Source organism: Teleopsis dalmanni, chromosome 1 (genome assembly GCF_002237135.1).
Source record: "Teleopsis dalmanni isolate 2A chromosome 1, ASM223713v2, whole genome shotgun sequence".
In the NCBI taxonomy this organism is placed as follows: Eukaryota; Metazoa; Arthropoda; class Insecta; order Diptera; family Diopsidae; genus Teleopsis; species Teleopsis dalmanni.
This window is the reverse complement of record NC_051846.1, coordinates 76,833,056-76,854,999: the sequence shown is the minus strand read 5'-3', so window position 1 is coordinate 76,854,999 and position 21,944 is coordinate 76,833,056. Positions and strand designations below refer to the sequence as shown.

Here is a 21,944-nt window from a genome sequence, read left to right as displayed (position 1 = left end):
TTTTGAAGGATTAGAAGACCATGCATAATAGAAAGAGTGTTTGTTTCAATAAAATATTTAAAACTTAATAATGTATTAACATGTGAAATAAAAATCAACTTTAAAGCATTATAACCTCCGAGTCGTATATTCTGCAAGAATATGTTGTACACCATATTAAGATAAGGTATATTTAATGAACTAAAAAGTAGTATATAAATTAGCTATTTTTGTGCTAAAGGTGTTTTTCTCACTGCTTATATTTTCCGTATAAAAGTCTCTAAGACACCTTAACAAACCAAAAGGGTGAGAAAAATGCACCAGCTTTTACTTTCAAGATTCTTTAAACTTTATTATTATCATATTCTTTTTAAATATCGTATAAAAATCAATTGACATCTTCACGTCCTTAATTATTTTTCTTATTTCATAGTAAATCTTAGGTTTTTAAACTTATTTAACTTGTATCTATTGTTTCATTAACAGAGCTTTTATAGAGTACAATTTTTAGTATATATGTTTACTAAAATGTTTAGTATATATAGTTTACATAACTACAAGCTACATATTTTTCTTTGTGCTCAAATTTCCAATTTTTGTAGCTTTGTCACTGTGGTCCCGGTATAGTCCTCAAGCAATATACTGATGGCACGGGTTTGTAAAAATGGTATGATTATGAAGCCGTAACAGTGACAAAGCTCCAAAAACTAGAATTTTCAAATCAAAGAAAAATATGCAAATTGAAATTATTAATTTAATTTACAAATCAAAATGAACCAAAAATAATAATTGTTAGTTATTGTTTGAGCATTGCTTACTCATAATAGGCTGGAAATGCCATATATACAAGTTAATTGCTTTCATTTATACTTCTTCCAGTTAGTTCTTCAAATTCCAATTCTGCAACTAAAGCAAATATTTTACCTTTCGCCCTATGTTGATTTAATGTGGATAATTTTTTCACAGCTGTTGACATGTATGTAAAGAAAGAGTCAATATCTGATGAATTATCGTTTTTCTTTGCATTTCCATCGATGCGTGTTTCAGCTGAAGAGTTCTTTAAATCGACTGATGTCTTTTCAGATTTATTTGAATCGATCATATTTGGAGTGCTAGTTCTGGACCCAGGATTTGTATCCGATAATGGATCTATTTCATTTTCATTATATTCAAATAATGATTGTTTTTGTGTATCATTATCTTGAAATTCTTCTGAAATTTTATATTCACATTTAATGTTTGATGGAAAAGATTTCTTAGTAATTCCCATATATGGTTCGAGAAATGTCATTTTATCTTCCCATTTCCATTTAAAATTGTTTTCACCTTCCACTGCGGTCGCCTTACGTTTTAAGGAGCGCCTATAAGTATCCCGAAGTCCCATCCATACTTTTTTGCACATTTTTTCTGAAAAATATTTTATACATATTCGTTATTGAAAAAAAAAATGTTATAAGAAAAACTAAACTAATAGAAAAAAAGTTAATAATATTATTATATATGTTATACACATGTATAGTTATTATGTATATATAAAACAATGTCAATATATTATATATTTAGGATAGTATAATATTAATATTTTAAAAATACATGCATATGTATATAATACATACTTGTTTAAACACACTTTCTGTTTTATGTATGTTTATATGTACATGATTCACAATTCTAAATTCTTTGCGATAAAGTTTTAGAAAAACTCTCTAAGAATGACTAATGAAATGAGCAAAAACAAGACGCAAGCCATAGACTTCTGTATGGACTTCCTATATTTATTGTAATTTCGGCGTTGCGAATTTCATTATAAATGCATATTTTACTTTAACATAAGTTAGATTAAAAATAATCTGTTTACTACTACTAACAAGAATAGGTTTTCTTTGTTAAAAAGAAAACAACAAATATTTTCAGCTTTTAAATGAACTCACCCTTTTCATTCAATTTTGCGCCGAATTCCTTCCAGAGTGCATCTTTATGCTCCGTATCTCTATACAAATCATTTCTGGTATCATATAGCTCAGAATGGTTTCGAACAAGTTCGATTAATTTTGCGTTATCCAACTTCTTCATTACAAATCCGTAGAACGACTAAATGCTCTTTGTGCTCAGTTTGCTACTTGCTCTGTCGTTTCGTTTCGTTTTCGTTTCGTTATAGTTTTGCCTGTGTGTTTTTGGCCGTAGCGTGATGTTACCCTTCTGCGTATTCACATTTCTCATATAGAGACCGAAACGAAACGATTTCGTTTGTTTATGGAATGAAACGCTACACCGAACAATTGCAAACAAATGAAAGCAACATTTAATATGAAAATAAGGAAAAATAGAAAAGCGAATTATACATTATATGAATATAATGTATATAAATATGTAATACTTATATAAAAATTATTTCGATATTTTTTTTCTTAAAATTAAAATATTTATTTAAATTTTCTTTAATAATTTTTGTAAGTATAATATATGCACATTCGGGTAAACCACTGAGCCTTATAATCTAAGAATTAGCTAAAACCGGTTTTGCAATGCATTTTGTTGTTGTACCATTGTCCTTCTCTACTGAAATACACTTTTCAATAGACTACCTGACGTGAATAAACATATGTAAGTGAATTTAATATGCCTGTGACGAAATTCAGCGAAATGGTTTACTTTGGGGTTTTGAACTTCTCCGAGTTTTGAAGATTCAGAGGTGCGATATTATAATAGGTCTGTTCCAAGAGAAACTCGTAGTAATTATGAGTAACACTGTGTATACAGAAGTGCATTCCATCAGCAATTTTTCGTGTATAAATTTTAATTGTATTTTACTTGGGTTTTACGAGTAAAAGAGACCTAATATTATTAAGCAATATGACACTTTATTTGACAGATGTAGTAAGCCAGGGCTGTCCAAAGCAGATGTATTTGCAGGCTAATACAACAAACACATACATACATATGTTTTTAATTATTTCCGGCAAAAATAAAAATACGGTTAAATTTAGTTTTATAAATTTATCAAACTACATCATTTTATTTATTATACCATAAAAATAAAATGATGTAGTTTTACCAGCAAATTAAAAGGAAATTTGCGTAATTGTGACAGATTGTCATAGGGCCGAACTAATATTAGCCATGGTGTAGTAATACATATCAGCCAAACATAAGCCTCATTCTTCTCAAAAAAGTGTTATTATATAGATAGCACTTAATAATTGGTTTTTTACTATGCATAAACAAAATATTGGTTAAGTATATTTGATATCATATGTAAATATTTTGGAAAAATCTAGAAAAGTTTTTTTATGAACATTTCTGGTTATTTTATTATTTATATAATATATTATATACATCTTATACAGTATAGAGGCACCTCAACGCGTCCAAGCACGACTCACGTCTGTAATGACCAACTAAGTAAGTTAATAAGTATTATATATATCCTGAAAATATTGTTAAACAGTAACATAATTTTAAAACAGCAAATTCTGTCTGTGACACGAAATGTATTATTAAATACGTGGATATTAGAAGTGGAAAATAAACAATAGAAACAAATCGTTGGACTTTGGTTGTTTGGTGTACCAATAAACCAATAAATAAGCTGTTCTCATTTTATAAATTCTTTGATATTTGTATTAAAATTAGAAAAAAATATATTATATCACATCATAAGGACATCATCAGGGATGCAGCGCCACTTATTATAACTCCACATCTATTTTAAAAAATGGCAACTTTCATATGATACTTGGTCTATCAATACAGATAGTGAAGAAGTGATTTACTGACGTGAATCACGGCAGTACAAACACCGATAATGCCAACTGCGTTGTTCATCCAAAACAGGATGTGACACCAGAAAACATCAAACATGTCTATAAAATCCATTATGGCATACCGTTTAGTGAAATTGAATTAAAGAGCTTACACATTAAAGATTGCAAAGATTTCATTTAATGTGAAATAGGTGCCGCGTTTGCTGACAGTTGTCCACAAACTACATCGTACTGCTGGTTCTGAGAGTTGTTTGTAATTCCTGAAACTAGATAACTAAAAATAACTTTCTGCGTTGGTATGTAAAAATGGACGAAACTTCTATCCACAACTTAACTTCAGTGTTTTACCTTGCCCAAAACGCCCAACGCAACAGACAGTTCACAGGTTTAGCAACAGCTTTATATCGCTAAGGAAAAAGTCATTTTTAGACAACCCTGTTATAAGTCGTTGGCTTTCATGACTACATTATATAAATTGCTTTCAAGCCTACCATAAGAATTGTCAGAATTGACCCCCAGCGATTACTACCCGTTTGCAGACCTCAAAAAATCCGGAGAATGAAATTCAGTTCTAATGAAAAAATTGTCGCCGAAAGAGCTTTGTGCCAGTAATGAATACTTTGGATCCTAAAATGCAATGCTATAAAATGTTGGAACAATAGCAGTATATTATTTATTTTATAATGGTTGATTTTTGTAAAATATGTTTAACATTTAACTTGCTTATCGTTTCATGGTTACATTAAATACCAACCCAAACGCGTTGTGGCATTTCTTAATTTCCACAACGTGGAACTGTCTTTGTGATCATTTCAAAGTTTTTAACAATACAATACGTTAATCCTGTTTCTGTTGCTTAATGAGCATTTCCGGTTTCCTTATCTTATGTACCCATTGAGTTAAAAATAATGCCAGTGGTATTATAACTTTTCGCCAACATTGCTGAAGCAAGATCTAAATGAATTGAATTATATATTATGTTAGTTACACTATTCCTTTTTGCTATTCCTTTTTGTTTTTTGGTTTATTTGGTTATAAAGGGCACTTATTCCACTGCATATGGAATTGTCTTGTGTATAGTATAACATAATGTCAATAATATATGTCAGGACTGTCCAAAACATACCACACGGGTGTCTTGTGGCCGGCGATATGTTTCTAATCTGCCACAATTTGGCAAATTTTTCTTTGTTATATTTTGGTAATATCACATTATTTTATTTTTATAATATCCCAAATAAATAAATTTATAGGTTTAAAATAATATATTATAATTCACATTAATTTACTTAATTTAAAAAGACTTTAGTATATATTTCTTTGTACAACTTATTCAAAAAGTGCCCTAAGTCATTACATTATAAATAAGATTTTTTTGTAACAACTTATATATGTAAATAATGTTGATATTGATAAAATTGTAAAAGATAAATGATTGAAGAATTAATAAAAGTAAATTTAACATTATCGCCATATTTTTATTATACTCCGAAAAAATATTGGACGTATGTATTTATTTCTGCGGCCCTCAAACCTATTCAGTGATTTATATTGCCCCGCGATCTTATCAGATCTGGACAGCCCTGGTGTAATTAATAAAAGAGATAAATTTTTTAAAAGTCTATATTTGAGATGTGCGCAAAGCTCGTTATTTCGTTATTTTCTACTGATATTGATAAAATTATAAAAGGTAAATTATTGAAAAATTAATAAAAGTAAATTGAACATTATCGCCATATTTTTATTATTCTCTGAAAAAATTACGAGCGTATGTAGTTATTTCTACGGCCCTCCAACATATTTAGTTATTTGAATTGGCTCGCGATCTTATCTGGTCTAGACAGCCCTGATTAATGTGAAAAAGAATAAAATACAATTTAACATTTATGATTTAAATTAAAATTTCTAATTATAACTAATAGAAAGGGGTATCACTTCTTCCAACTCGAACTATAACATCTTCTTCTTCTAATTTAAATGAAGTTTCTAAAGATAAAAATACTTATTTAAAATAAAGATGCTCTTGGCCTTAAATATATTATATATGAAATTACCAAAATAGTGCATGTATCTTATGTGTACTATTGGGTTAAACTACACCAACCCAATAGAGAGCATTCCTTATTTGAGTAAAAGGATAATAAAATTGTGCCAATCCATATATGATAAATGAATCTATAAGAAAGGATTGCTTCTACGAACATCAACATACTCATATATTCATGAACATTAAATTCACGTTAAACTGGCTTTCATACAAAATATTTTCTTATAGTTTTTGGTATTTTCGTTTATTTACATTGCTGTTAATTTTGACCTATAAAACTTAAAGGAATATATCTTACTTATATCTAGATGCAGCGAGTAAATAAATAAAACAAAATGAGGAAAGTATCAACCCATAATATTATATCAAAATAAACACGTTCTTATCAAAGCAATCTCATAGTCATGCATGATTTTCTATACGAAAGTAGGTATATCCTATAAATTAATTATATACAAGTAATTTGTTTCTTTCGAGAAAAAGCCTTAGGTTTTAGAGATTTAAAGATATCCAAAAAGCACACATACGAACGAACATGGATACACGTAGAGAAGCTCATTTACTATGGGAGCAGCACAAGTAATGTTTGCATATAAATTTCAAATGCAATTGACCTAATGTACACATGCGGGCATAGTCAACACGGACGTATAAGCCTGTGTATTAGCCCATATTTCCGACTTAAGATCTTATCAGACATTTCGTTTCATTTTTTTTTTTGTTAGTTTGGTTTATACATATGTCGTTGTTACGTTTAGTTAAATATAGTTTGTAGTTTATTTGAAATTTGAAGTAGCTCCCGCACCTTTTTACCCAGAACAGGGTGTTGTCAATGACAATGTTAAATCTTTTTTTACATACTTCTTTCATTATTTAAATCGCTTTGGCTTAAGGCATATAAATTTCTTAATAATTGTGCAACCCACCAAAGCTGCTTTCCAAGATAAAAAGGGTTTACGATAGGCGAACTAAGATCTGAGATACGCTTTTAGTGTAAATAACTTTGATTGCATTAGGCTTAGTACACTGTTTTCTTTTGTAACTTCAAAGAAATTTGAAATCAAAAGACTCTTTTATTTAGTATGCGCTCCGATTTCCTATTAATTTGTAGTACCTTGAGTATTGTTAATAAGCTTACTTTGTCACGTTCATTGTATGATTTTGTTATTTATTATTAACGAGACTGCAAATATAATTTTATGGTCTTTTGAATTCAGTTGAAGATACTTGAGTGTACAGGAAACTGAAACAGACTAAATGTTGTTTTACAAAATACCCAACAGACGGTGCATGTAGAGAAAAAGTGAAAGAATTTTCAGTATAGACTTATGTACTGAATAGCATCAGTACATAAAATGTGATTTCTATTATGATTACTAAATGCTTTTTCCCAAAGTAAAATTTTTCCACTTATTTTACTTTTTTTTTCAAAAAAACTGAGAAATGAAATTGAAAGAATAAATGTCTTAAATCAAAATTCTTATTTTAGCACATTTGTTCCCAAATATATTTTTTCAAAATCTTATCTTAATTATAGTAAGACAAAGCAACAATCCTTCAATAGTCCTAATGAAGTTTTGTTACCAAAGTAAGAACATTGCATGCAACTGCAAGACAAATGAGGTGCGATATTAACGATTTGTTCTCATTATCGCATAACGAATGGAAATAAATGCAAAGATTGGTAGTCATAAACTTTTCGTTAATAGAAATAAAACTAAGTTGGTCTTTGTATTCATGCTGATTAAAAAACACATACATGATATCGAAAGCTTAATGTGCCAGTATTTTGCAGAATTTAAACGAATCAAATCAAAGACTAATTTGCTATCATAATAGAGATTCATAATTGAGTCACTTAAACGTTCAATCATATAAACCAGTCTAAATCAGTCTAAATCAGTGGTTCCCAATCGGTGGTCCGGAAAAAGGGGAATATTCGTCCGTGAATCATATTTAACAGGTATGAATACATAGCTTGTAGTTTGTACACTAGGTATACTAATTTTATAGCCTATGCAAGTACCTATGCAATTATGCAATAAATTGTATTAGTATATAATGAATATACATTTTACCAGAGATACATAAAGCATATTGAAATAATTATACATGTTATTATTCTTAAACTTTGCGGTCCCTACTAAAAAACATATCATAGTAGTCCTTGATCAAGAAAAATGTTGTTCTAAATATAATGAACTACTCTATTTTAGCTTGCAAAACGAGAACTTGTTTGCATTCAATTTAAAAAAAAATTAAAGGATTTTAAAAAAATGAATGATCGAAAAAAACAGCGACACAAACAGATTTCTGTTAGGAAGAAGAGAATATCCAAAAAAGACATCCCCACTATTTAAATGACTGCTACGCAAAAAAACGGGGTTTTCTAAAACGGCAACATGGGGCTCACTATTTATATTTTGAGCCTAATAATGGAAAAACACTAACATAGCGTTGAAAATTGCTTTATTGTTTCTCAAACTATTCTCCTTTATGATTAACACACTTTTGCATGTGTCGAAGCATTTTTTCCAATTTTCTTCAGACACCTCCAAAACATGTTTTGCAACAATGGCTTCTTCCGTTGACAACAATCATGAGCATTATCCACGCAATTTACGAGTATTCTTCACGTTCGGGAACAACAAGAAGTCATGGAGTACCAAACCAGAACTGTACGGTGGATGACCCATCAATTCGATTTTTTTAATGTTCAAATAATCGGTGGTTTGACCTGATGACAATTATCCGACGACGCTGTTTTGTTTTCCGTATGTTTTCCGGAATTGACTGTTTTACGTTCTGTAATGGTATCCGTATAGTTGCCACATGACCAGTTTTCCCGAAAAACTAGAGACCATTTGTTTTGTAGTGCATAGAGCGCGAACAACTTTTGTTGGATTTGTTTCATCTTAAAACACCCATATAGTGGACAGTCGACTGCTATTTACGTTCTGACCCATACGCATATATCCACGTCTTTTAAAGCACCGCCTTTGTGCTTCTTAAGCATTTGTGTGCACCAATCGAAACTAGCATCTTTTTGAAATTTTGCCAAATGTTGAGGGATGGGATCCAACGGCTAAATACAAACAAAACCCGACCATGATATTATACGAATTATTGTAACCGATACTGCTACCGGAGTTTGTTTCTTCGGTAACAGTATTATAACATTTCTCATACTGGACCACAGCTGTATACGGATTCAGATTCAAAACTTTTATTGACATTTAATATAACTTGATTTATTATGATGCAATATCTTTCATTTTTTTTAGTAACTTACATGGACATTAATTTTTGTCTCATAGACTACATCAAAACGACTTAATTATGATACGAGTATGCCTGCTATACTGCGAAACAGTAAGGCTACAAAATTTTATAGTTATTACAACATTATCTCATATTATCGAAATAAATTTCTTTCCTACAGAATTTATTTACTTACTATTTTGAGAAATTATATCGCAATAATAACAGCATGCGTGTGCCTTAAATCTTATCATTTGATATTAACTCATACGAAAATGTGCGCAATAAATTTTATTACTGAAATTGGGTTCAATCAGGGGCTTTAGGTCGGAAAGCATAAAGTTACATCTGCTCACAATTGGTTTTGGGAGATGAATTTCAATTTTACGTGCATAAACGAAATCATAAATTTTAAAATTGTCTTTCACTTGCGACACATTTGGTAATAATGTTTCCAAAAATCAAATTATGCATAATTCTCAATATACGAGTACGGTGTACCGTTTATATAATAACAATGTCGAACCGAGTAAATACGTATGCACATATGTATAAACATATATCAATATGTATATATCCAACTTATGTATAATATATTGTATCTGTACATGGAGAGATTTTAAACAGTGCGTATGCAAATGAGTTTGTTTAGCTCAAATTTAATTTAAAATACAACAACTTCTGCACAATAGCAAACCAAGGTACTCACAAACCGTTCACAAGACTAACGAGAAATATTTTATAAAATTTCATTTAAATTTATAAAAAAAAAAAAGATAAATTCACTTATGTGCAAAACCAAAGTTAAGTGCACGCACTGGAACATGAAATATGAGTATGGACTTCGGCATTAACTAAAGTTTTCCGAAAACTGAGCATGTACAGCCTGTATGTACAGTACACCTACATAGATAGATAAAAGTTATTATTATTAATTTAAAAGAAATATATACATACATATATAGATATTAATTAATATAGCGAACTTTTATCGGCAGTACGTCTTTTAAACCAGATTGTGCATACAAACTAGTTTTAGTAGCTACCCCCGTCAGTACCCACATTGAACTATTATGCTCTATAAAAGAAAATAAACCAATTATGGTAAGTATATTTGTACAGAATAATTGCTGATGTTCACATATATGCACGTAGTACGTCTCTTCATATTTGATATACGCACAAACTCGTAAATTTTAACAAAATATTGTGTTTGTTTATTTACTGGATGTGGTTCGGAACGTAAGTGCGTTTGTTTGTATGTAATTTGTAGTTAATTTACATACTCCAGCAGGCGTAACATGTGGAAATGATTTAATATCTTTAATTAATCTTATAAGCCGCTTTATGCTTTCCAGCTTTTATGTTAAATTCGTTGGACTGATTTTTTTTTTAACGTATTTTTAATTTTTATGTTTTTTTTATTTATTTTTATTTTTCATTTTATATTTCATTTTCCTTTTAATAATATAATTTTCTTTAATGTTTACGTACGTGTACAAGCGCACATATTAATTTTTTACCGCAGCTATGCTAATTAGATTTTTTTATTATGTTTATATCTCACTGCAAGGCAGTTTCTATTAAAACGAGACTATGTTAAGCCACAGTTAAGCTGCAAAATTAAAAAAAAATTAAAAGTTATTAAAAAAGAAAACTAATAAAGAAACAGTTAACTTCAAATTGAATCGCTATCAAATTTAATATTTAAACTGTATAATTTAGATCGTAAGTCTTTATTAGCATATTAATTCTACATTAAGTCTCATTGGGACTTATGCATTTTTTTTTTTAAGAATTTGTCTTAATATAAAAAATATTTCATAGCTGCCCGGTATATTGATACAAAAAAGAAAATCGAATGGAAAGCACAATTGAGCTACATACAATTAATTTGAGCTTTCTCATTGATAACTGAAGGAAAGTGGATGAAATTACCGTTATATAAAGTAGATAAAAAAAATATGTAATATTTATTAACATTTAGGGATAATTATAATTTAGCATATATAGAAATATTTACTTGGCACAAGCACATACAAGTCAAGAGAAGTAATTTCGCTGCTTTGCACTGCTTACAACCACTTTGCAAACACAACAACCTTAGTGTGAAGAACAGAAAGCTGATCTACAGCCAGATAATTAGACCAGCACTACTTTATGAGTGTTTCGCATAAAGGAAAGCTGCCGACTCTACTATCCAGAAGTTGCAAGTTGCTCAAAGTCAGGCTTTCTGAAGACTCTTCAAAGTGCCATGGTACATCCCCACGAATGACATGCTAAGAGACCTTAGAATAGATCTAGTCAAAAAATACATAAGGGACAGAGCCCTGAAGCTAACATATATGCAAAAATCGACAGGCTGGCCTACTTAGAACTATCTAATCTCAGAGTTATCACTAACCGGACGAGGCGATACGTAGATTTTAGATCAGTCATTGAATAATCACGAAGCTTATGAGGAATACACAAATTAGTCAGTGAGATGGGTGGAGTTCTGCAGAAACCCTACAGCTATCAAAGAGTAAAAGTACTCAGATACACTAACTCGGAAAAGGCTCAATAAAATAATATGGAAAGGGTAAAATAAGTAAGATAAGAAAAAATTATTGAGATCAGTATATAACTCATATAATGCAAGCGATTATTATACATATATACAAATTTACCATTATATGGTGAATTAAATAGTTCTGCACAGATCAGTAGTCAGAAACTTACATCGAAGTTGGCATATAGTTTAAAAACCGAATAATTTTAGAAATAAATTCATTGGCTATTTTTCGATAAAACAGCGACCATTTCATCTGCAGCATCATAATAAATCGATATTATAAGAAGCACACTTAGTCTATCATGTTTAATCACATTTTTTGTGGAAGTTTTATTATTTTTTATAAAAGAATATGAGCTTTCAACATTGTTATGATTGGTAGAGTAGCTAAAATTGAAAACAGACGATTCATTGCCTGAAAATAGTTAATATTATTTAAGATTATAGTTGTGTGCTTTATTCTCAATTCAGTTTAGAGTGACCTTTAACCCTTTAAGTGCAGCTTCCAGTAAGTCAATGACAAGTTCTTCAACTATTTATTTCATTAGTTAGCAAAAATTTTTGGAAAGCTTTTATATTTCAAATTTCAGAATGTTGCAATTAGTACACAAGTTATAGGTTCAATTTATAATTTAGTTAATTGCAAAGTGTTCTAAACTAATACCAATTGTCATTAACACCCACTATTTAAGAACGTTTCGGTCTTATTATTTATTATTATTATTATTTATTATTAAAGAGTAGACGTGAATATTGCCCAACACCCGGTACTGCGGCCAGCAGAGACCTATTGGACCAGAACGTTTTGGTCTTAGTTTGATTGTTCTTGTTTTGAAGTAACCAAGAGATGCTAAATTATAAAACTATATATATGTTCTATAAATAAAGATTACGTATCAAAATGGCGTACTCCTAACAAACCAACTTATTTAAATAAGTTTTTCAAAAAGCTGCATTTTGTAAGCAATCATTTTTAAATAATTCAACTACAGTGGGAGTAAAATATAAATAACAACGTAACAAAAACCTTAAACAATTTTTGAAAAATAAATTACTACTTTAATGTGGTAGTAATTATTAAATCCGGTTGTTATTACCAAATACGGTTATTAAATCCCAAAGCTGTATGAAGAATAACACATGGAATGGGAATACACTTTTTTTCGCGGAAGGTTGAAAGCATCAACAGCCACAGTGTGAAACTTTAACCCACTAAAACCACCTCTTAGGAATGAATGGAGCACATTTCCACGCAAATCTGAAAACTTCATTTCAGTAACCAGGGAAGAGAGATATGTGCAGAGGGCTGAGTACTTAACCTAGTCCCCGGTTTATCTAAGCCGGAAAGCATGGGCATGGCGTAGGTAGAGTGAGGGTAGGTGAAGGGGTTAGGGTTATATCACGAGAATTGTGAAATCGTTAAAATCTATCACCAGAGTCATATGGTTCAAATTTGAGCGCCATCTGTCAATTAGTTCGTTTACAGCTGTTACAGCTGTTAATGTGAGACTACCTCAAGTGCATTTAGCGATTTTTACTATGGAGAATTCTTGTTGTACGCAGCTTTCTTTCTTGTTGTACGCTATGGTGCTCAGGCACCATGTTCGCCAGATCTGGATCCGTGCGACTTTTTCCTGTTTCCGAAACTCAAATTGCCCCTTCATGGTAAGCGGTTTGAGTCGATTGAATCGGTAAAAGAGAATTCGCTGAAGGAACTAAAAGCCATACTCACACGGGCCTACGAAAAGTGTATGGAAGATTGGGTTAAGCGTTGGCATCTGTGTATCGCTTCAAAAGGAGCATATTTTGAAGAAGATAAAATAAACTTGCAATAAAATTTAAATTTGTGTGTTTTATTTACAAAATCCGAGTACTTTTTGAGCAGAAGGTATATATAAGTAGACTTAATAAAGTCAACAAACAGTGTGGTATAAATAATGTAATCAATCAAATTAATGAAATAAATAATTTACATTAATTTTTTTTATTTATTGAAAAAAAAAATTAATGAAATAAAATACAAAAGATTTTATTCTATTGAATAAAAATATTTTAAATGAAAAATTGTGTTCAATGACAAATATTACACCTAACTAAACTCCTTAAATTACTTGTATTGTATAAAATTTTATAAAGGGAAGTTAGAAAGTAAATAGAAACTACCCGCACAACAAGACAATAGGACGTGAGCGACTTAAGTTACATGCAAATTACCACGTAACTTCAATTGTGCACCGAATAAGCCCAAAATAATAAACTGGTAAATCAGTAAGACCGGTAGGGTAAGGTAAGGTACAAGTAAGTAAGCATTTTTGAGAAGCAATCGTAATAGGTTTATTAGGGATTAGTAAGAAATGCCAAACATTAACAAGGATCATGAATCATTAGGAATTAGTGAAGTATAAGACAACATTAAAGTGAGATATGAGTGTAAGGACCTGCATACCTGAGTCTTGCGCTGTGTTCTGAATTTAAGTAAAATTCATTCATAAATATAATTTGTGTTATGATGAAGAAACGTGTAGAAAAAAAAAACAATACAATTTAGTCGAAGAAAAAAATAAGACGAAGCATAAATATAAAAGACAAGAACATAATTTTTAGCCATAAAAATTTATTGTCTTTTCTTTTTGAACCCAGCCATTGTACTGCTGCACTAAAAATCCTTCGGAAACCTACACGGCTGAATATCAACTTCCGTATTTCAAGGCAATAGAAATTTACAAAAACGAGCAATAATTCTTTTTTTATTACATTTACTAAGACATGCCTCGCCATGCAAGTGAAACGCATGCACAATGAGCGCTGTTAATCCTTGAATAAAAAAGGAAAAGTATTATTCAGGCATAATATGTGGATGTGAATATTTAGGACTTGAAGTTAAAGTGTCCTCTGTTCTCTGTACTGCAAATTACTTGCTTACAACTCGACAATAAATTTAGTCAAAAGCATATTTCGTATTAGGCCTTTGTTGTGCATTTTTCAGGTGTAAATTTTTAAGGGTGGACTTCATGAAAAGTATGAGTATTTCACAGTAACTATACAAACGACCGTATTAGCATATTGCCTCAATTTTATTTTTTTTTTCACATTTATTTTAGTCACTCTAAGCCGGATATAAAACTCTTCGTACTTTGCATACAGAAGGAGAGTAAAGATTATAATCATTATAAGTAAATTAAGTTCTTATTTGCAAACTAACACATTTTTTCTTATTAGGTGTAAACATAAATTTAAAAAAAAAATAAATCTGTATAAAATAAAATAAAATGTTTATTCAAATGAGTCAAACTAAAATGCGTAGCAAGAAGTTTACGTGTTTTTATTCTGTAATAAACTGAAATTGCTGGCTGGCGTGACACTGCATTAATGATTTCGTTATAGCTATCAACTCAATTTAATAAAAAAGCAATAACAGCGGCAGCAATGGTACCAGCGATATCTGTGCCTGTATTGTTAAAGACATCACTGATTTTTTAGATTGTACACTTTTATAGAACCAAAGTGAGTCCTTGTAGTGAGGCAAGGTAAACATCATTGTAACGTATTCGCAAATCCAATTAGCCATTGTGTACCACTCGTGTCCATGCACAGCCTTTTTGTCACGTACAAATTCATAGCGAATCTATTCTGAAGTAGCAATTGTATCTTCGCTTTCTGTCTCTCTTTCTCTTTCTCTCTCTCTCTCTCTCTCTTACTCTTATTCGCTAACTCACTCTTATACACAGACATTTTCTTCACCCATTAGTACTGAGCGTTAGTGGATTTTATTAAGTTTTCATTATTTCCCTAAAGTTTTTATACACTACCGAAAGCAATCTAACAATATGCTATTTGTATCTGTTCGCAGCATAAGTACTTCTGCGCCGGGCCTATCTGCATCTATTTTATATCTATGTGTACTTTTACTATCTTCATTAAATGTATTTTCCATTTTTTTCATACTTTTGTTTATTATTTTATACTTCGTTGTTTGTATAGCATAGAGTAGTAGACTGGCATTTGCTTCCTTAATTAAATACTGTCGCATGGAAGGCATAACATAAGCCGTACTGATAAGAGCGTTGGTAGAAATATTGCAAGCCATTGTCAAACACGTTTGTCAGGTAATAACTTTGCAAGCTTGATGTAGAGATTGTCCCTATATTGTGTTAGTTATTTTTTTTTTTAATTTAATCACAAATATTCATAAATATTCATAGTTTCTGTCGGTCCGTCAGTTGAGTCGGTTGCTAGCAGTAGCAATTCTTGCCTAATGCCATGTGTCGAGCTGTGTGTATGATTTTATGATTCAATTAATTTTATTATTTTTTGGCAAAAATCCAGAAAGGAATTGTTTTGCACAAAATTCCATTTTGCAATATGTTAGTACATAACATTTATTGCGACTTAAGTAAAAATATAATTAAGTTCATCAAATTCACAGCAACTATAGATACATATGGTATATAGAAATGGAACAAAACAGTACCATAGATTTAATTGGATTAAAAAACTTAGGTTTTCGTAAATGTATTTTTATAAATTTGAATAAATATAATCTTTACAAACATTGAATGAATAAGGTGCATTTAACATTTGAAATCTTTTTATAAATTTATACAAAAAGGACAGTAGTGAACTACAACAACAAAAACTCATTTTATATTATTTTAATTAATTGAATTAATTAAATAATTGATTGACCATATAGCTGTTTCAAGTATTGCCAAATACCCATCAACCGTGGCCTTGAAAATAATTCTTGTATTTAATTATTCGTAAATAATTTTTTTTGAGACTGCAAGTACCAGGAATTGAACACGGGTCCTGCCAAATTAGAAGCTCAGAGTCAGCGCACTTTAACCAACTAAGTCGTACTTGACTTTTTATGTTCGCACATTTTTCTGGAGTTTTGTTACTTTTCTATAACGTATATATAAATTTATGAATTCTCTATAAACTCGAAAAGACACATAGTCAAAGCGATACCTGTGTACCTATAATGCCTTCTAGTAAATGTTTTTCTGCAAGTTTGAATTCAAATTATTCTTATAGTTTTTATAATGGAGTTGTGTTATTATTTACACAGGTATTTGGTAAATAGATCTTAAGGTAAAAATTTGACTATAAGTACTTATATGGAAAAATTTCCTATTTTTCCTATATCTTACTGTTATATTAAATAAACCCATGCCTCCTCTAATTATGCTATATATTTATTATCTTTATTACTAAAAATGAGTACGAATGTTAACTTTGACATTCCAAAACTTCGAAAACCTAAAGTGTAATGTTAAAAATCGATAATAACTACACTAAATAACCTTATATATATATATATATTATAAAATATATTAGTAATAAAGTGTAATATTAAAGAATTTAAGAATAGAATACCGCAGTTGTAGCAGAAATATATATTGTTACGCATTGCATCATCTTATTGGATAGTAATTACAATCTGTATCCTGAACCTTGATTAAACTCTAGTAGTTTTATATTTACATTCAAATACAAAAATATGACTTGGTGAAAATAAATTTAAATTAAAATTTAAATTAAATTTGAACATAATCTTTGCAACTTTGAGGCCATATGCTCCACTTTTCCAAAGCTTTACTCGATTTGCTGACATTGATCAAAACTGTCATATACCTGCAATTAGTTTTTGTAACTAATATGATTTATTTAATGAAGCACATATCAATATGTAATTTATTGATATGTCCTTTATTATTATTTAGAAATATATTTAAAAATTTATAAAGGTTTAAAAAAATACTCTTCATATGACAATTAAAACTGCAGTAAAACATTAATAAGGTGAACAACTTATAACTATCAGCTCACAGTCTTGTTAAGAAGCTAGATCTTTACAGTTAAAATTGATTTTATTTCGACAGGGAAACTCGATTTGCCAAAACCTGCAGTGAAAAATTCTATAAGTAATTGCATTCACATCGATTTCAGCATAAAATGGTGAAATTTTTTGGAATTACCGAAGTTCCATTGAAATTCCATAACATCTTCACATTGTGTGCCAAAACCAATTGCATTTGGAGATCCCAACGTTTACGCCACTTAAATACTTTAGTTTACTATTCACTGTGTACGGTATAAATTTAACAATTTTTGTTTAAAAGTTATTGATGGATTAAAGTGAAACTATAAACAAAAGTCACCATGTTTTAATAAGAATATGTAAACGATAATAGTAGAGAACAGTAGGTATTACTCTTTAAGAATTGTGTTTGGATATTTTAAGCACGCATTGCATATGAAACTTGTTTAAATCGAGATGAAGAGAGAAAAGGTCTACGGATATGTCATATATCTAGTTGAAAACAATATTTTGACATTAGCCGTAATTTTTTCATTCAGTGTAACAAAAAATACTTGCAACTTACAGAAGGAAACATGTGAAGCAACAACACTGCTCTTAAAACCTTCAGAGTTAGGTTTTACTCGCAAAAATGTTTACGGCTTATGTTTTAGTGCAGCTAAATTCAAAAATAAGTCTGTTGTGAATGATCATTGGAAATATGTTGCAAAATTTCAGTCATCCATTAAAACAATGCAATAATTTCATTCGCTAACAAAATCAAATATTTAAATAAATAACATGCAACAAATAATGCCACTACAAACAGAATAGTATTGAAACTTAACAATTAAAAATAAAAATATGATTAATTAATTCAATAATTCTACAGCTGGTTTATGATTTCCTTCTAATATAAACGCAGCAAGGGAATTTATTAATAAAATTTCACAGCAAATTAACAAAACTCTAGAAAAATGTGCAAAGATAAAAGTCAAGTGCGGTTTTCGGTCAGTTGGTTAAGGTGTACTGACTCTGAGCTTCAAATTTGGCAGGCCACGATTTCGATTCCTGGTACTTGTGGTCTTAAAAAAACTATTTACGAATAATTAAATACAAGAGTTATTTCCAAGATCACTTTTGATGTGTATTTGGCAATACTCGAATAATCAGCCAAAAATTGAATTAATTATTATAATATAAAAAAAAGTTTTTTTGTTGTTGTAGTCACTAATGTTCTAAAAACCTCTTTATAAATAAATAAATTAATTTAAACACATGATACATATAATTTAAGCATATAAGATAAAAATGCTTACCATTGCCCTTTTAATATTTATTTTGTTTAATTTAATAAATGTTTTCTTTAAATTAATTAATTTTCAGTGTTTACAATTTTTAACTTTTACATACACAACACAATAAAAAACATATGTCAAAAGAGAATTTAACATATTTTAAAAGTGATGCCAACCAGACGTTGACGGCTATTGTAACATTATCTATTAAGTAATGCTCTCGCAACTCTTAATAACAATTTATTCGCAAAGTACATCCGCAGATTGATGAACAGCTTACCAGATCATTATAGATAGACTTTATATTATATATAATTTTACTGAGCGCAACTGAATTGTTATCGTTAATAGCGTCCTCATTTAAGAATTACACGGGGTCCTTAAATCATTAGTACTTTGAACATAATGGCTCTGATTATAGATTTGTAATAAACAGAATTACTAATTTATTAAATATATTTAGTCATCTGACAATGGCTGTAGTACTTTTTTGTCCACATTTCATTTCATTACAAAATCTCATTTAAATTTATAAAATATAATAAAAATAATTTGTTTGCATAGATATTCTACTTTTCAAGCGAAACCCAGTAAAATGAGTTGAATGTAAAGCTGCTAAATGAAATTTTAGCTTTATTTAATATATGTTTCATATATAACATTTTAATGTTTGCTTTGTAATAAAATAACGCAAAGCCTATCAACTTATAAAAAAATAAAAATACTTATAACATACAACTCAATATTGTAAAATTCTTGAAAAACCAATTTATGCATGCCAATCTACAATTTACTACAAGGACATGCAGGCAAACGTGTAGCCACAAGGAAAACATAAAAGGAGAATTTCAATATCTAACAAATTTTATTAAGTTAAAGGTAAGGTAGGAGAGAAACCCTTTTCTTGCGCTATAGACGGTGCGTAACGAATTTCAATTCAGATAAATATATGAAGAACTCTTAGGTAGGTATGAGCTACGTTACACATTCGGTTTTTGTAATTAAGTACCCGTACATATTTTAATTATACACACAAATTTGTGCCTATGTGTATATAATACTTTTGTAAGTGGTGAGCCTGCTTATTAAGTCGACCTAAATTAACATTTAATTCAGGTGTTCGTAAAGTTCAGCTATTATCATTTATGATGTAATTCCCATTGAGGATGTATTCTTAATACGTGTATTTACAAACCCTTAATTTAAGCCAATCCTAAATTTGTAAATTATTCAAAAGATATGCGGCAATGTCTAAGCCCTGTGTATTAAAAATTTCATTAATAATATATAATTAGCCTATCAACTTCCTTTACGGTGAGCTAACAACAAACTCAGATATTCATTTTTATTTGTATTGAAAATATAAAAATTAGCATATTAAATAGCCACAATAGTTTCGAATATTTTTTTTGTTTTTGTTAATATTTAATTTATTTAATTTGCATAAAATATTTTTTAGTTTGTAATTAGTTTTAAATGTCTCAAATTGCTAGACCATTATTAACGCTTTCATTCTATTTTCAAGTTTCAGAAATTTTACACAGTAGTGTATATATTTTTACTTATATATACTTATATACATATGTATGTATTCTTATTGTATTGTAATTTGTTAGTTTCAGGAAAGTTAAGAAAATTATTTCAAATAATTAAATTTCCACACACACTTGCCTGCCTGTATACGATATTCACTATGCACGCTTACCGGCTTTGTAATTTCTTTACGGCAACGCTCGTATATCTCAGTTTTAGAAAATATTCATTCCCATTCGGAATAGATGTTTGTGTAGAAGTGACTCGTCATAGCTAACGAACCCACAAAATGTTTTAAAATATTTGTTATTAAAAACAAAACCACACAAAGTCAGTTTAGAATTACTCCTCATATTCGTATTACGTAGTTTAGAAAAGTTTGTCATACAATATACCTCGAATGAATAAAACTTTTTTAATTACAGTAATTTCGAAAGCTATTAGAAAAGCAGCAAAATTACTTTTACGTATGCAAAACTTAGTACGAACTTTATGGCAACATTTCTACTTTATTCTATAGTAACAGAAAAATCTGCCAATATTCTACGGCATGCAGAAGTTAAAGTTTTTAATGAAAGTAATTTTAAAGAATTTTTAAATTAATATGCAGATTTTAAAATAATTTAGTTGAATTTTAATTATTTTTTTAAGTACTGAAATAATATTGTTTGAAATCTACAACATTTCCTCACGCAAGAACCGGTCACTTTTGACCAATGAGTTAAAAAATACTCTACATTTCTTAACTTGAGATCTATTATCCTTCTACACGTCACTGTTAATGCATCGGTAACAAAAACATAGAAATTTTTTTGTTGTTGCTGGTATGCGTTATATAGTGTAGGTTCCACCGCAGTACCTGTCTATCAACAATAGATGTTTTCGGAGGCTCGCAAGTGTGGCAAAAAAATGCACTGTTGCAATCTGTCAAGTGCCTAATCTACTGCCCTTTTTACGTTTTCGTGTTTTTTCTGTACCTTTAATTTGACTAGTTTTATCACTTCTCTAACATACACACAAATAACATTTAATCCTCAACTATATGAATACAACTTATCCATATGCTTTTCCGTATTTCTACGAATGTACCTTACACAGGTACTTGACATTTTCATATTTCTGTCATAACTTTAATTTAACTAATTTGAGCCTTAAGTACAGAAATAATATATATAATGCGGTATATGAAGTACGCCTTCTTGACTATATCAATTTGCTGCTTTCATATAGAGTCCAAACATTGCAGGTTGCTATATATTTTTACCTATGTTCTATAAATGTTCTATAAACATTTTATGTTCGATTTTATTTGATATACATAATTTCATTCATCGAGTTAATATTTAAAAATAAAATGAGTGCCTCGAAATCCAATGTGTTGGACGTGTTAGCACGGGAACTAGTCACGAGATCATTGTACTACTTATAAAGTTAGTTTCAGTTTATATCAGTTTAAATCTATAATGTAAATGAAAATAAGATGAAAGTTCGTTTAATGGTGAACAAAAAAACTACGTGCCTCACAATATGTGCATTAAGTGCGCGCTTATTGTCGAAATATAACCTGGGAATACTTGGCTATAGCTCTAAAGATTTTTTGTTACTTTGTTACCATACCCACAAAAAATCATTTTTAGAAAATTAAGTTATAGATTAATTAAGATGTTATTGTAACAACTTGTAAATTTCGTACAGCATCTTCTTT

General features: G+C 29.7%; 1 protein-coding gene across 1 annotated transcript; it reads right to left on the bottom strand.

The window, feature by feature from the left end:
* Positions 1-393: 393 nt before the first annotated feature.
* Positions 394-2,056, bottom strand: LOC119682200. Its single transcript, XM_038095573.1, has 2 exons — positions 1,911-2,056; positions 394-1,386 (listed from the first exon to the last, which is right to left on the bottom strand). The coding sequence occupies exons 1-2, from the start codon at positions 2,050-2,052 to the stop codon at positions 830-832; spliced, it is 699 nt and encodes a 232-aa protein (XP_037951501.1). The 5' UTR covers positions 2,053-2,056; the 3' UTR covers positions 394-829.
* Positions 2,057-21,944: the final 19,888 nt, after the last annotated feature.